Source organism: Scyliorhinus canicula, chromosome 17, assembly GCF_902713615.1.
Source record: "Scyliorhinus canicula chromosome 17, sScyCan1.1, whole genome shotgun sequence".
In the NCBI taxonomy this organism is placed as follows: domain Eukaryota; kingdom Metazoa; phylum Chordata; class Chondrichthyes; order Carcharhiniformes; family Scyliorhinidae; genus Scyliorhinus; species Scyliorhinus canicula.
The window spans coordinates 86,183,993-86,200,860 of record NC_052162.1 but is presented as its reverse complement, the minus strand read 5'-3'; the positions used below and the strand labels follow the sequence as shown (position 1 = coordinate 86,200,860).

Sequence of the window (16,868 nt, the reverse complement as noted above, 5' to 3'; positions counted from 1 at the left end):
TTGTCAGCTCAAGCCTGGATATGGTACAGGTCTTGCTGCATTTGGACATGGACTGCTTCAGTATCTGAAGAGTTAGGAATGGTGCTGAACATTGTGCAATCTTCAGTCAACAACCCCACTTCTGACCTTATGATGGAAGCAGCTGAAGATGGTTGGGCTGAGGACACAACCCTGAGGAACTTCTGCCGTGATGCCCCGGGTGTGAGATGGTTGTCCTCCAAGAACCACAACCATCTTCCTTTGTGACTCGAACCAGCAGATAGTTTTACCACTGATTCCCATTGAAAGAGAGTGAGAGAGTGACATCTTTCGTCTCCCCATGTATCCATTTCATGAGGCAGCACTGCAGCACAGTGGTTAGCACTGTTGCTTCACCTCGCCAGGGTCCCAGGTTCGATTTCTGGGTTGGATCACTGTCTGTGCGGAGTCTGCACATTCTCCGTGTCTGCATGGGTTTCCTCCGGGTGCTCCGGTTTCCTCCCACAAGTCCTGAAAGACGTGCTTTTAGGTGAATTGGACATTCTGAATTCTCCCTTGGTGTACCCGAACAGGCGCGGAATGTGGCAACTAGGGGATTTTCACAGTAACTTCATTACAGTGTGAATGTAAGCCTACTTGTGACAATAAAGATTATTATTATGATGATGAAATAAGAACAAGAGGGTGGGTGTAGCACCTGACATGATGGCAAAACTATCTTTGTTAGTGGCGAGCCCGTAAAGTCCTATGTGAGAGTAGCAGTTTCCTCGGCTCTTGCTACTCCTGCATTCCTACCACCTTTTTGTGCCTCTAATCAAAAACCTTGGCGTGAAGTGCTACACCCACCCCAAAATTACAAAAGAGGCCTGTATGAAGGCTATTTTGTTGGCTGCTCAGTCACATCTGTAGCCTCCAAAATTATGTCAAAGCCTTGTTCATCATGGCAGGGTTTGTGGTGCACCTGGCCATGGAAGAGGGATCACCGTGTGCGAGACATTCCTGCTGGTGCACCCTTTAGAGGTTACCGTGCAGAGTGTCACAATCTCAAATGTCCCACCCTTTGTTTCCAGTGAGCTTCTCCGTCCCTACCTACACCACCTTGGGGAAGTCAGGTCCGGGGTAATGCTGATCCCACTCAGCCTCGAAGAAGCCAGCCTGCACCGCACGTACTCCTCACAGCAGCAGGTCTTCACTGAGCTGGCCCAGGAGGAATGGGCAAAAGGGGTATTTAACATTGTGGATGAGGGGATCCAACACCGAATCTTTTGCATTGCGGATGGCATGCAGTGCCAAGCCTGTCAGGAGGTAGAGCACGTTAGAGAAAACGACGCTGCCTCCAAGGCTGCCAGTTTCACCCAGGCAGTAGCTGGCACTGCCACACCTCCCCACATCACCACTCCAACCCAATTACCACAAGGGACATCGATGCCAGTGGCCAACGCCATCTTGGCTCCAACATCATAACTTTGTAAGTCCTGGAGTCAAAGCGACCAGAATGGACTGGGGGCCCGTATCCGCAGCTAAAGCTGCGAGAAGCACTCCGAGGCCATGCCAGCCCCCTTAAGTAGGTGAATAGCTGCTAATATTGTTAAGGAATCTCCAGAGTAAAACTCCAGCTTTTTAACGCTGGCGTGGGAACATAGCCCCATTTTTGGAGAATCCAGCCGAGGGTGTCCAGACTCGAGGCCTTCCAGGCCCGATGGGCACCTTAGATGTTGGAGGGCATCATCAGCTCCTGGAATGATATTTTGGCTTGATTAGATCAGTTCCCTTTCAACAATTTATTTCTCTTACATTGCCCCATCAGTTTTCATCCCTCCATTAGTTTATTTAATGATGCATCATTTTGTTTTAAGAGAGATTCTAAGCAGGGGATGGTGGGATACTGAGTGTGTGGGAAGAGCGCTGTGAGACTGAACAAAGTCAGCAAACTCTCTTGGTAAATAATGCTCTGTATCTGGGTCTGCACAAATCGGCTTGGATCCTACTAACCTCAGGGTCCTTAGGAGTACATATCTAATCATAAGGAGTCTTTGGGAATGTGCCAGTAGTTGTAGGGAGTCTTTGGGAGTGTGTTAATATTTGTGGGTTGGGGGTCTTTGGGAGTGTATCAGTAGTTGTCAGGAATCTCTAGGAGCCAGTTAATATTTGTGGGGTGGGGGTCTTTGGGACTGTATCAGTAGTTGCAGGGAATCTCTGGGAGTGTGTTAATACTTGTGTGGTGGGGATCTTTGAGAGTGTGTCAGTAATTGTAGGGGGGTCTCTGGGAATGTGTTAATATTTGCGGGATGGGGTCTTTGGGAGTGTGTCAGTAGTTGTAGGGAGTCTCTGGGAGTGTGTTAATATTTGCGGGATGGGGGTTTATGGAAGTGCGTTAGTAATTGTCGGGAGTCTCTGGGAGTGTGTTATTATTTGTGGGTTGGAGGTATATGGGAGTGCGTCAGTATTTGAGGAATCACATCACAGCCGCTGGCGGAACGTTATGGCTTTTTTATAGTTGTATTATTGTTTTATTTCATTTTTACAGCTCCGTTCTTTTTGAGTATTTAAGAATGCTGTTCAATACGACAAATAAAGTGTATAATATATAAAATATATAAATTGCTCAAGAGGAAAACATTTGGAGCATTTACCTTCCTGACTTTACTACCTCGTGAATATACATTCTCCTTATTAGTAAGATTTGGTATTTGTACTGTTGGTGAAATTGGTGTTTGACCAGTGCCGGAGAACCCTATGCAATCTGCAGTGCTGATTGCCATCGCAGAACACATCAAATTGCACGTTAAGTTTGACCTGGGATCATAAACCCGCAAAATAGAAAGGTTATCTCACCAGAGGCAGCAAGATTTAAATATTATTTCCCTGTTGTGATGACCATTGTAACTCATTCACACGGGACGTCTGTAAGTTACATCACCATTAAGCTCGCACAAACAGCGCCTAACAAGAATGGGCCCTATCACTTTCTCCTCCCTTCGGGTGCTCCTGAGCACCGCAGCGATGTCCATGTGCGCCCGGGACATGTCCACCTGTGACTGGGCTCTCCTGTCCTGCATCTCAGACATGGACTGTACAGTGTGCCTCAAGCCTTGGATGTCCTCATACACAGCACTGGTGTCTTGTCCCAGTCTTTCCACCGCAGATGCCACCTTTTCATTGTTGGTCTGGAGGCCATGAATTGTCGACACCATCACCTGCGCCTGAAGGCTCCTCCGACTACACTTGCAGGCGCTGAAGAGTTGTTGACACCCCCCTTCCTGTAGATTCTGTCTCTGCATCTGCCTATTCACCAGTGATGGGAATCTTTTCCAGAAGCGCATCATCTGTCTGGCGACAGCTATTCCCTGGGATCAGGCAGCCCTCCGACTACCTGCTTCCTCGGGAGGCCTTGCCTGTGCCTGATGTGCTGTATGTGTGTGGTGCTCACCAAGAGTGCCCTAAGAGCCTGATCACGAACATTATTCACTGAGGTGATAGTATCTGTGATGGCGGATAGTGCAGGTGAAGGCAGTGCTGAGATGTTAATGTCTTCCTCAAGGTGGTGCTTCAGGGTGTTCTAACTGTCCAGTTGGGGGCAGCGACCCCGGATGGCTCGGCCTCATCTGATAGGGATCCTGCAAGATAAAAGACAAGAGGTGAGATCCTGGGCAGGCCTGGTCTGTGGGCGAGGGGTGACTTACTTGCTATTGGGTAATCTGGTTTAGCTCACTCAGCTAAAATCGCTGGCTTTTAAAGCAGACCAAGCAGGCCAGCAGCACGGTTCGATTCCCGTACTAGCCTCCCCGGACAGGTGCCGGAATGTGGCGACTAGGGGCTTTTCACAGTAACTTCATTGAAGCCTACTCATGACAATAAGCGATTTTCATTTTTTCATTTCAATCATTTCATCATTGGACTCTTAGTTGTTTGGCGCAGGCTTAACTCCATTCGAGACACTGACTTCTCCTCGGCCAACCTCGCAAGTTGCAGGGCCCTTTCCTCAGAGGGGGTGTGGACCCGAATATCTGGGATTCCCCCTCATGTCTTCTGGTGCTCCCGATGATTTAGGCCCGCTTTGGAGACACAGATAGGACATAGTGAGACATTGGGATGTGAGTTTTATGGGGAGTTGTGTGTGCAAGACGTCTGGCCAAAGAGGACAGTACATTGTTGGGGATTCATGGATGGGTGGCTGTAAGGGAGACACAGGCAGGTGGCCTCTATGGAATGGATTCAGATGTGAGGAGCGATGGATGGGAGTGATGCCAGGGGCACAGAGGTGGTGACTCACCCGAGCTGCTCAAAGGAGGTTGTTCATCTACTTACGGCTTTGCCTACCGATATCCTTGGTGAAGCTGGCAGCACTCACAGCCTCTGCCACCTCATCCCGGCCTGGTTCAGTATGGCAGGCTTGAGTCGCCACCCCACCTGGAGGAAGAGGGAGACCTTCTTCTCGTCAACGTCGACCAGCTTTCAGTCAATTTCCAAGTCCAGGACCCTTGGAGCTGTTCTTCGTGCAGGCATCTCCTTGGCTGGAGTGACAATATGTGGTGAGTGGAGCACTTCAAAGCTGCTCCAGCCTGGCACACTCTGAACGCGAATCCCGAGTCCCGTGAATCAGACACCTGCGGGCTACACGTGGGATGCATGCTGGCCCATTTGCACAACTTGAATTGCTCCTGGCCGACATTCCTTGCGGCAGCACGTAGTTCCGCGATTCTCCACCGACGGCAGCACAGTCTCCAGAACGGAGAATCCAGCTCACAATCTAAAAGCAACTACTTGTTCGGCCCCTCGCTCTATCTCTTCATATACTTCCTTTTCGGTTCCATTTTTTGCCTCGTTTCAGTGGCCACTTGTGGTGAGACTATTCTTCAAATAGTGTCGTCTGAACCACGGAAGGGTTTCTACTAATGCAGCTTTCCGTGGGATTATCCGATCCCAGCTGAGGCCGGGATTTTCTGAACCTGCTGAAAGTCAACGGACTTTTGGCTGGCTCTGTTCCCGCCCACCGCAATGGGACAACCATCACTTTAGATGTTTGCAATTATGAGAGAGAAGCTGCAATTCAAGCCAAGACTGACAATTTTACTGCTCTTCCCCTCAGAGCAGGGTTTAAACTTAGCCACCTGTGATGGGGACAGGGGGTGGGGGAGACCATTATTCTTATGTGTTATCTGGTATCACCTGACTTTGTAACATTGGTAGTCTGGTGATGTGAGTAGACACACCTTGTTTCAATTAGGCCGATTCCTCCCATTTTGCCTGCCTTCCTGCCTCGCAACCTTCTCCACAAAGTGCTGAACAAAGTTCAGCTCAAATACATTTGGAGAGTCACTTCACCCTCATGCACACACAGATTGAAGAATAGTATACCTGTCTTTCCAGTAATATTGGCCCCAATGTCCACAGATGTCTTCGATACCAGCCAACAAGTGATCCAAGAACTGCAGAAAACACATTTTGCAAAATAATTCTGTCAATTATTCACCATAAGCATTTTATACATTATGAGGTATCTTCCACGCCAAGGCAATTTTTTGAAGGAAGGAATTCAGAGTCGATAATCGTGCTGAACTGATTGTCAAGTCCATTTGGATATCTGAGGTAGCATCTTCCATTCTCATTCCACCAATTTTGGATATATCTGGGCAGACACTGGGTAAATGATCAGTTGGAATCAGTTTTCTGATGCTCACTGCTGGTTCTAAGATCCAGTAGCCCTTGCATGCATCCCTCCAAATCCAAGCCAAATTTTATTCACTATGTGCAGTGGGCCTGCTGGCTCAGGTTTTAATACCGAGCATTCCTGTGGTGGCAATGCTGCGCTCAGGAGTATCAGTATGTTCTCCCCATCTCTGCGTGGATCTCACCCCGAGAACCCAAAGATGTAGGGTAGGTGGATTGGCCATGCTAAATTGTCCCTTAATTGAAAAACAAAGAATTGGGTTCTCTAAATTTATATATAAAAGAAGGAATGTCAGTATGTTAATTGGGCTCCATTGTCGCTATGGTGATTGGGACGTCACATGGGAATATAACATTCCAAAATGCCTTTTTTGAAAACAAATCGACATGTCAAACTTGTGCCTCCCCTTGAGACAATCCCACTCTACCACTACAGGCTAATATTGGAAAAAAGGCAACATATCATTATAGTTTCTTAATGCCTGTGATTGACTTCCCTCCTCCCCTCTGTCTTGTATCCAGCTGCGTATAACATGAGAAAAGAAGAACATAAAAACTAGGAGCAGGAGTGGGCAATTCAGCCCCTCGAGCATGCTCCGCCATTCAACACGATCATGGCTGATCTCATCTCAGCCTCATCGCCACCTTCCTGCCCGCTCCCCATAACCCTTCATCCCGCTAAACAGTGATTAGCACTGTTGCTTCACAGCAAGGGTCACTTTTTGTGTGGAATCTGCACCTTCTCCCCGTATCTGAGTGGGTTTCCTCTGGGGGCTCTAGTTTCCTCCCACAAGTCCCGAAAGACATGCTTGTTAGGTGAATTGGACATTCTGAATTCTCCCTCTATGTACCCGAACAGGAGTGTGGCAACAAGGGGATTTTCACACTAACTTCATTGCAGTGTTAATGTAAGCCTACTTGTGACAATAATAAAGATAATTAGTATTATGATTATTATTATTAAAATCCTATCTATCACCTTCTTAAATTTGTTCTGTGTTCCGGTGTCCACTGCCCTCTGGGGTAGAGAATTCCACAGGTTCACGACCCTTTGAGTGAAGTAATTCATCCTCATTTCTGTTTTAAATCAGCCACTCCTTCGACTAAAATGATGGCCTCTCGGTCTAATATGTCCAGCAAGGGGAAACATTCTCTCTGCGTCTGCCCTGTCAATATACAAATCTTATATAACTCAATTAGATCTCCTCTCATTCTTCGAAATTCCAGCGGGTATAGGCCTTAACTGCTCAATCGCTCTTCGAAAGACAAGTCCTTCATCCCTGGAATAAATCAAGTGAACTTGTATGTTTGTGTGCATATGAGTGCGCATGTGTGTATGCACATGTGTACGTGTGACCCCAAAACTGCCTGAGTTGGGAGGAATAAAGAAATGGGAGATAAAAGTAGAAAATTATGAATAATGAATGTTTGCATTCCTAAGGGTTTTGCTACTTCTTCACAAGAAAGGCTTTCCCCAAAGCACAGGGAATTTAGAGGGATAGAGTGAATTCCTGAACAAAAGTCAGACATATTTGTTTGATTGCTTCTGTAAAAGTGTTCGAGATGAATAACACAAAATTACTGAAGCTGCAGAATTCTTTTCAGCATATTTGTTGTCCTATTTAACTCAAGATTATCCATGTTAAAATCATGCAAGATCAGCAGTAGGACTGGTGGCAGGACCATTCAAGTCATTGAGTCTGCACCAGCTCTCCAAAAGAGCACCCTACCTCGGCCCACCCCCCGCCCTACGCTTGTAACCCCACCTAACCTTTGGACACTAAGGGGAAATTTAGCATGGCCAATCCACCTAACCTGCTCATCTTTGGACTTTGGGAGGAAACCAGAGCACCTGGAGGAAACCCACACAGACACGGGGAGAAAGTGCAAACTCCACACAGTCACTCAAGGCCGGAATTGAACCCGGATCCCTGGTGCTGTGCGAACCATTGTGCCGCAATTTCACTTCATTACAGAAATCACAAGCATTTTGCTAAAAAATACCAGGGATTTGAAAATTTAAAGAGGCAATTGCACTGGTCCCTGTCTGTGGACAAGCTGAGGACAGTTCTTTGGTCAATGCAGTGATATGTAACAAGATATCCTCGGTCGTGCTGAAGTGATCACAGTCAATATTGACATATCATCACAATCTGGCACTCCCGACAGGCAGTATTAAATATGTTGAAATGACTACATTTGATCCTCTAAACTCCAATTCCCAATGCAGCTGCAGACAGTCTGGAATGTGTTGAGCATTGGACGACTGCCCAGCAGAAAGTGTGAGCTGATTGTCCCAACATGCGGCAAAGAGGTAGACTTGAGCTTCAGGCTCCAGCCTCATCAACAGTTGGTGGGGAGGGCTATGACTTACCAAAGAGGTGTCCGGGTTCAACTCGCCAGGCCATCCCATTCAATGGGCCCTCCCATTGATCTGCTCCAACCATCAGCAAACTGTCAGGGGAGGGGGGGGGCGGGGTGGGTGGGGGAGTGCTTTGCAATTGCAGAGGGTTTGGAAGGTCCGAGAACGGCAATGGGAGATTTGTGGGGCCTGGATGTCCACTCCTGTCCCTTCAGGTTCCACAAAAACAATTCCAAATTTACTTTTTTTGGGGGGGGGGGGGGGGGGGGGGGGGGGGGTGCTGATGCTTGGATTCGCTTCAGATGTCTTTTTTACTCTTCCATGGGGGGCTGATGTCAGCATATTTTTCCCATCGTTCATTTCCATTGAGCTGAGTGGCTTGTTAGGCTATTTCAGAAGACAGCTAAGAGTCACTGGTGTAGGCCTGGAGTCACATATAAGCCAGCCCAGGTAAGGACGGCAGGTTTGTTTCCCCAAAAGGACATTAGTGAACTCGGTGGATTTTTACAACATAGAACATAGAACAGTACAGCACAGAACAGGATCTTCGGCCCTCGATGTTGTGCCGAGCTTTGTCCGAAACCAAGATCAAGCTATCCCACTCCCTGTCATTCTGGTGTGTTCCATGTGCCTATCCAATAACCGCTTGAAAGTTCCTAAAGTGTCCGACTCCACTATCACAGCAGGCAGTCCATTCCACTCCCTAACCACTCTCTGAGTAAAGAACCTACCTCGGACATCCCTCCTATATCTCCCACCCTGAACCTTATAGTTATGCCCCCTTGTAACAGCTACATCCACCTGAGGAAATAGTCTCTGAACGTCCACTCTATCTATCTATCCCCCTCATCATCTTATAAACCTCTATTAAGTTGCCTCTCATCCTCCTACGCTCCAAAGAGAAAAGCCCTAGCTCCCTCAATCTTTCCTCATAAGACCTAGCCTGCAAACCAGGCAGCATTCTGATAAATCTCCTTTGCACCCTTTCCAATGCTTCCACATCCTTCCTATAGTGAGGTGACCAGAACTGCACACAATACTCCAAGTGTGGTCTCACCAGGATCATGTACAGTTGCAGCATAACCCCACGGCTCTTCAACTCAAGCCCCTGTTAATAAACGCTTACACATTATAGGCCTTCTTCACGGATCTATCCAATTTAGTGGCAAACTTCAGAGGTCTGTGGACATGAATCCCAAGATCTCTCTGTTCCTCCACATTCCTCAGAACCCTGCCGTTGACCCTGTAATCCGCATTCAAATTTTTCCTACCAAAATGAATCACCTCGCACTTATCAGGTTTAAACTCCATCTGCCATTTTTCAGCCCAGCTCTGCATCCTGTCAATGTCTCTTTGCAGCCAACAACAGCCCTCCACCTCATCCACTACTCCACCAATCTTGGTGTCATCAGCAAATTTACTGACCCACCCTTCAGCCCCCTCCTCCAAGTCATTGATAAAAATCACAAATAGCAGAGGACCCAGCACTGATCCCTGTGGTCCACCGCTGGTAACTGGTCTCCAGTCTGAAAATTTTCCATCCACCACCACCCTCTGTCTTCTATGTGATAGCCAGTTACTGATCCAATTGGCCAAATTTCCCTCTATCCCACACCTCCTTACTTTCTTCATGAGCAGACCATGGGGAACCTTATCGAATGCCTTACTAAAATCCATGTATACGACATCAACTGCTCTACCTTCATCTACACACTTAGTTACACACTCCTCAAAGAATTCAGTCAAATTTGTGAGGCAAGATTTACCCTTCACAAATCCGTGTTGACTATCCCAGATTAAGCTGCATCTTTCCAAATGGTCATAAATCCTATCCTCCAGGACCTTTTCCATTAACTTACCGACCACCAAAGTAAGACTAACTGGCCTATAATTACCAGCGTCATTCCTATTCCCTTTCTTGAACAGAGGAACAACATTCGCCAGTCTTCTGGCACTAACCCCGTGAACAGTGAGGACCTAAAAACAAAGCCAAAGGCTCTGCAATCTCGTCCCTTGCCTCCCAAAGAATCCTAGGATATATCCCATCCGGCCCAGGGGACTTGTCGACCCTAAGGTTTTTCAAAATTACTAATACATCCTTGCTCAGAACATCTACCTTCTCCAGCCTACCCGCCTGTATCACATTCTCATCCTCAAAAACATGGCCCCTCTCCTTGGTGAACACTGAAGAAAAGTATTCATTCTATTTCTTCTGACTCCATGCACAAGTTCCCACTACTGTCCTTGACCGGCCCTAACCTCACCCTGGTCATTCTTTTATTTCTCACATAAGAGTAAAAAGCCTTGGGGTCTTCCTTGATCCAAGGACTTCTCATGCCCCCTCTGAGCTCTCCTAATCCCTTTTTTTTTAGCTCATTCCTTGCTAGCTTGTAACCCACAAGCGACCCAACTGAACCTTGTTTTCTCATCCTTACATATGCTTCCTTTTTCCTCTTGACAAGACATTCAACCTATTTTGTGAACCATGGTTCCCTCACACGGCCATTTCCTCCCTGCCTGACAGGGACATACCTATCAAGGACATGCAGTATTTTTTCCTTGAACAAGCTCTACTTTTCATTTGTGTCTTTCCCTGACAGTTTGTTCCCATCTTATGCTCCCTAATTCTTGCCTAATCGCATCATAATTACCCCTCCCCAATTATAAACATTGCCCTGCCGTATGGCCCTATCCCTCTCCATTGCAATAGTGAAAGACACCGAATTGTGGTCACTATCTCCAAAGTGCTCTCCCACAAACAAATCTAACACTTGGCCCGGTTCATTACCCAGTACCAAATCCAATGTGGCCCCCCCTCTTGTCGACCTGTCCACATATTGTGTCAGGAAACCCTCCGACACACACTGTACAAAAACTGCCCCATCCGAACTGTTTGACCTACAGAGGTTCCATTCAATATTTGGAAAGTTAAAGTCAGCCATGACAACTACCCTGAGACCTCCACACCTATCCATAATCTGCTTTGCAATTTCTTCCTCCACATCTCTATTACTATTTGGCGGTCTATAGAAAACTTCTAACAACGTGACCGCTCCTTTCCTATTTCTAACTTCAGCCCATATTACCTCAGTAGGCAGATACCCTTCGAACTGCCTTTCTGCAGCCGATAAACTATCCTTAATTAATAATGCGACTCCTCCACCTCTTTTACTACCTTCCCTACTCTTACTGAAACATCTATACCCCGGAACTTCCAACAACATTTCCTGTCCCTGTTCTAACCACGTCTCCGTAATGGCCACAACATCGTATTCCCAAGTACCAATCCACGCTCCAATTTCAACTACCTTATTCCAGATGCTCCTTGCATTGGATAATAGTTGTCCTGGTCACTACTAGGTTATTCTCTATGTCTGAATAAAGATTGTAGACTTCCATTTAACACAAATACTTTATTCAGTGGGCTTGTTCTGTTTCCAGAGCTTAACTAGATATAATAGTCAAGAGATATGACCAGTGAAGCTAAGGTAAGCTGCCTATGCTGAGCTGTCTCTGTCTGCTGCTGCTCACTAGCCCTGTGCTTCTGAAAGAGGCGGATCCTACCTTGGGCTGGACCCTTTATACCCGTCACTGATGCTGCCCTCTAGTGATGCTGTGGCTGTTACATCTGTCTGTAGTCCCTGGTGTACGTGCAGATACGGATGTACAGATCACTACAACTACTACTAAGATTAGCTTTATATTCCAGATTTATTCATTGAATTTAAATTCCATCAGCTGCCTTGGTGAGATTTGAAATCACATCCGTAAAGCATTAGCTTAGTCACATTAAGGGGCGGCATGGTGGCAAAGTGGTTAGCAGTGCTGCCTCATGGCTCCCAGGACCTGGGTTCAATCCCAGCCCTCTGTCACTGTCCATGTGGAGTTTGCACATTCTCCCCATTTCGGCCTGGGGCTCACCCCCATAAGCCAAAGATGTGCAGGGTAGGTGGATTAGCCATGCTAAATTGCTCCTTAATTGGAAAAAAAAGAATTGAGTACTTTAAATTTATAAAGAAAAAAAAAACTTAGTAACTTTAATACTGCTCATTGTGTGTATGTCTAGGAGCTGACCTAAAATGGTGATCAGGGTGCTTGAACTCCAATTTGCATTATTGGAGGGTTTTGCCACCTGAGACAGAGGGATGGGCACTCTGTTCGGCCAGCGGTAAGCTCCGTTTCTGAATAGCCCCAGCTTCCCTGCCAATGTTAAAGGCGTGGTAAGGCTACCAACCCTATTCTGAGGTCGTCACCATCTCATGAATGTCCAGGTGAAGGCAATTATTGTCCACCTCTCTGAGTGAATGCAGTCGCATGCCTTGCATCTAATATTTGTGGTTTAATTAATTAATTAAGTGCCCTTTTTCAAGTGAAACATGTACTGAAGTGTATATGCTAAGTGCATATGCTCTGTTAAATTAAATCAGAACTCATACCAATATTGCACTGACACAGGCGGAGATTGTGAGCGCAACTTACCCTGATATGAATCTGCTCACTTACAGTCGGAGGCGCTTGACTTGTCCTTTTAACTTCTAGCAACTCGACAAGTGGTTTGATTGTCATTCCCTGTGATAATGAAGACAAGAGATAGATGTTAATACAAAAGCAAAATGCGGCGTTTGTTGGAAATCTGAAAAAAGAACAAAAATGCTGGAAATACTCAGCAGGTCAGGCAGCATCTGCAGAGTCGATGGTGCAAAAGCCAAAGAGGGTGGTAATGGGTATAATGAAGATACAAAGGTTGTGTCCAGATGAAGTGTGAATAGCTTCAACATGGAAACACAGATATAGGAGCAACAGTAGGCCATAGGGACGGCATGGTGGCACAGGGGTCAGAACTGCTGCCTCGCAGCTCCAGGGACCTGGGTTCAATTGCGGCCTAGGGTGACTGTCTATATGGAGTTTGTACGTTCTCCCCATGTCTGCTTCGGTTTCCTCCCATTTCATCCCACAGTACAAAGGCGTGCAGGTGAGGTGGATTGGCCAAGCTAAAATTGCCCCTTAAGTGTCCAGAAATGTGTACGTTAGGTTGGATTATGAGGATACGACGGGGGAGTGGGCCTGATTGGACTGCTGTTTCGGAGGGTTGGTGCAGACTTAATGGGCCAAATGGCCTCCTTCTGCACTGTAGCAATTCTATGGATTCTATTCAGCCCTCGAGCTTGATCCATCAGACAACATGATCATGGCTGATTCTCTATCTCAACATCATACTCTAGCACTCTTGACGTATAGCAACCAACTGAATGCAACATGAAGCCAGGAAGAAAAAAACAAGAACACACCGGACAAGATGTAGGCAGAGGTTGGGATCTAACATTGTTGAACTCGATGTTCAGTTCAGAAGGTTGCGGTGTACCAAGATGAAAGATCAATACAATCAGTTTGTTAAATTTCAGCACCATTAACCCATCAGATGGGTTTAATGATTGAACTGCACTGTTGTGTCCAGGTGCAGGAGGTTATATTCAGATCATTCAGGACAAAATATGAACAAAAACATTGGGCACGATCCAATAGCCACGCTGCATCCGAAAAGCAGCTCGCCGCGGCATAGCATGGCCAATACGAGGCCTATGCCGCCCCCGGTCTGTCATTGAGCCGTGCATCAGACTCCTCAAAATGTGATTCCAATGCCTTGACTACTCTGATGTTGCCCTGAAGCACACCCCCAGAGGGTCGCATGCTTTGTGGTGATCTACTGTGTCCTCCACAACCTGATGCAGCAGTGGAGTGAGGTGCTGGAGGTGGAGAGGGAGGAATATGTGGCCACCTCCGAGGAGGAGGAAGATGAGGACAAGGAGGCGCCGGACCAAGAAGGTCCGGTGGGCGATCCTGGAGAGGACCCACAGGGTCAGCCGGAAAATGGAGGACAGGCGGCAGCCGCGAGGGTCTGGCAAGCCCGAGGGCCAGGGAGGCCCTCATCCTCGCCCGCCTCACATAGGATGTGGCCTCATCCATCATTCCCCCACTCCCATCCCTCTGCCCCTCTTCACCATCCTCCACCCAGCCCTCAATTCCTACCCTCCCAGGATCTGTGTAACATCATTCCAGGGTGATGAGACTGTGCCGGCACTGTCAGCGGGTCACTGTAAAGGGAAGGGGGTTGATGATAACCCACAGGGAGCTGAAGGCTGGAGTTCCTCAATCAATGCCATTGTCTACCATCTGCCTGTCTTCTGAGTGCTCGTTTATACCCATCACCTGCACGTGGTGAGCCAGGGGGATGGGAAGAGAGGGGAGGGCAAGAAGCCCAGGACGTCCATGTCCGGGGAGCTGGGGCATAGGATTGCTGCTCGTGCAACGCGGAAGAAGTGCCAGAGACCTCATATTAGTCATTTTAATGATGTACATAAGTGCCCCCAACTGCCCCACTCTCCCGTTGGTGCCACCCCACACTCCTCACCCGTCCCAGCACCTCCCCAGACCCTTTCCCCTGCACCCCTTCCGTACACACTACTCCTCTTACCCCCTACCCCCACCACCTCCCAGTGCCCTCTCAGTGATCCTCAAAGTTATTAGCCTTCCATGCTATACCGTTGTGCCTAGGTCCCGACCTAGAATGCACATCAGAGATGGGGAGATGGGCTGTATGTTGGGACGGGGGAATGTGGCACATGGGGAGATGTAGAGCATGGTGGGGGATGGAGAATAAGGGGGTGGGGTATATGGGGGAGATTGTGTGTGGGAAAACTGTATGTGTGGGGGGGTTGGGGGGGGGGTGTTGGGGGTCCGGTCCAAACTCACCCGAGCTACCCAGTGGGGGTCGTTGACCTAAAGGCACTGGGTGCCGTTCCTCCTGGTCATGCTCCCCGAGCTGAGTTTCTTTGCCACTTCCTCCCAGATGGCAGTGGCTGCCCTGTGATTGACACTCCATGACCCTCGGGGAAGAAGAGCATCCTGTCTGACCTCTACCACCTCCAGTAGTCTGCCAAGATCGGCATTGCCGAATCATGGGGCTGGTCCTCTCAGCGGCATGACTGCGAGCTGAGTGTGGTTGGCTGTGCAAAAATGGGACTGTTTCCCATATTGGCAGAGGGCTGGCAAGTGTGGTTCTGGTGAATAACCGGGGAGGGGGGAAATCATGGGGGATAGGCTAGAAGGCGGCAAGGGAGATCCAGAGGTCTCCAGGTCTTCAGGGAAGGGTACAGTTAGTCAGAAGGGGCCTTCTGATGGAGGTGCCTCCCTCCTCTTGACTTCTGGCCCTAGATGGTATTTGTTTTTCCCCTGGCCTTGCACACTCCCTCCCCATCGCCCCTCCCTCTGAATTGTCATCCTCCGCAAGCCGAAAGGTTGAGGCTGGGAAGGGGGCCATAATTGGGGCACGGGCAGTCTTTCTGTCTGAGGCCTTGCCCACCCCAGTGTAGCACATCGTGACAGGCAGAAACAGAACAAATCCACTCTGTGCTTCCGCGCCCCCCCACCCCCACCCCCACCCCCCCCGCCACAGAACCCGCTGGGAAGGGAGTGGGTGGGGGGTTTGTCAGGGTAGTGGGGGGGGGGGGGGGGGGGGGGGGCGGGGGGGGGGGGGGGGGACAGCATTAAATTCTGGCCATGGTCTATTTGTGCAGAGCATTTTCACTGTGTTTGGTACTCATGTACACAGCACAACGGAGATATTTTCAAATGAGAAAATTTGGGTTAAAGTAATTTGAAATAACAAATGTGCCCTATATAATTCAATGCTGGGCGTTTAATAAATGATGTGTTTTAGCCTATATTTGCACCATAAATTTACTCATCTAAATCAGTATTTAATAAACATGGGAGGTGTCGGGAGATTTCATTTCTATTCTGCACCCCCAGTGTAATACATATGCATTAGCGCTTGAGCTGTTAGTTCAGCAGAGTACCCATGCATCTCCATGTTTATTACGTGCTGTTACTACGCAATAAGATGTTGAAATTCACAGTGTTGGCTAATTTTAATATTTCATATCATCTGCTCATCCTGAGATGTGCCTTGGGAATTGTCGATTCCCCTTGCTAATATCACATTCACATTTCCTGTGGCAGTAAGAAAAACTGGGGCACCTGTTATCCCATTCTAATTCGTACACAAAATTCAATTAATTAAGAACTCTTTCCTGGGAATTGTGTACCCAATGATTTTACTGGAATGATGGAAGGGGCAGCACGGTAGCATTGTGGATAGCACAATCGCTTCACAGCTCCAGGGTCCCAGGTTCGATTCCGGCTTGGGTCACTGTCTGTGCGGAGTCTGCACATCCTCCCCTTGTGTGCGTGGGTTTCCTCCGGGTGCTCCGGTTTCCTCCCACAGTCCAAAGATGTGCAGGTTAGGTGGATTGGCCATGATAAATTGCCCTTAGTGTCCAGAATTGCCCTTGGTGTTGGGTGGGGTTACTGGGTTATGGGGATAGGGTGGAGGTGTTAACCTTGGGTAGGGTGCTCTTTCCAGGAGCCGGTGCAGACTCGATGGGCCGAATGGCCTCCTTCTGCACTGTAAATTCTATGTAAATTCTGGATTTATGCTTTTCAACTGAAAGGCAAAAATCACCGCATGAAAGAGAAATTGGATATTATCCTAATGTATTCACTTTTATCGGCCTTTTACATTTTACTTAACATGTAAGTGCTGCAGCTACACGAGCAGGTCAGAGGCGAGTAGACTCACCCCTGACTCCCCAATGCCTGTCCACAATCTACAAGGCACAAGCCAGGAGTGTGATGGAATACTCTCCACTTGCCTGAATGAATGAGGCCACAGCAACACTCAAGAGGCCTGACACCTTCCAGGACAAAAAGCCCATTTGATTGATATCCCTTCCACAAACATTCACTCCCTCCACCACCGACAAACATTAGCAATAGCGTGTACCATCTACGAGATGCT

At 48.0% G+C, this 16,868-nt stretch overlaps 1 protein-coding gene across 1 annotated transcript in view; it reads right to left on the bottom strand.

The window, feature by feature from the left end:
* LOC119952125 (sodium/hydrogen exchanger 2-like) overlaps positions 1-16,868 on the bottom strand; it is a 230,432-nt gene that overhangs the window by 75,784 nt on the left and 137,780 nt on the right. Inside the window, exons 6-7 of the mRNA XM_038775699.1 lie at positions 12,491-12,580; positions 5,338-5,408 (exon numbers count right to left, since the gene is read on the bottom strand). Of these exons, the coding sequence (XP_038631627.1) occupies positions 5,338-5,408; positions 12,491-12,580 (161 nt within the window). The remainder of the gene's footprint in view (positions 1-5,337; positions 5,409-12,490; positions 12,581-16,868) is intronic.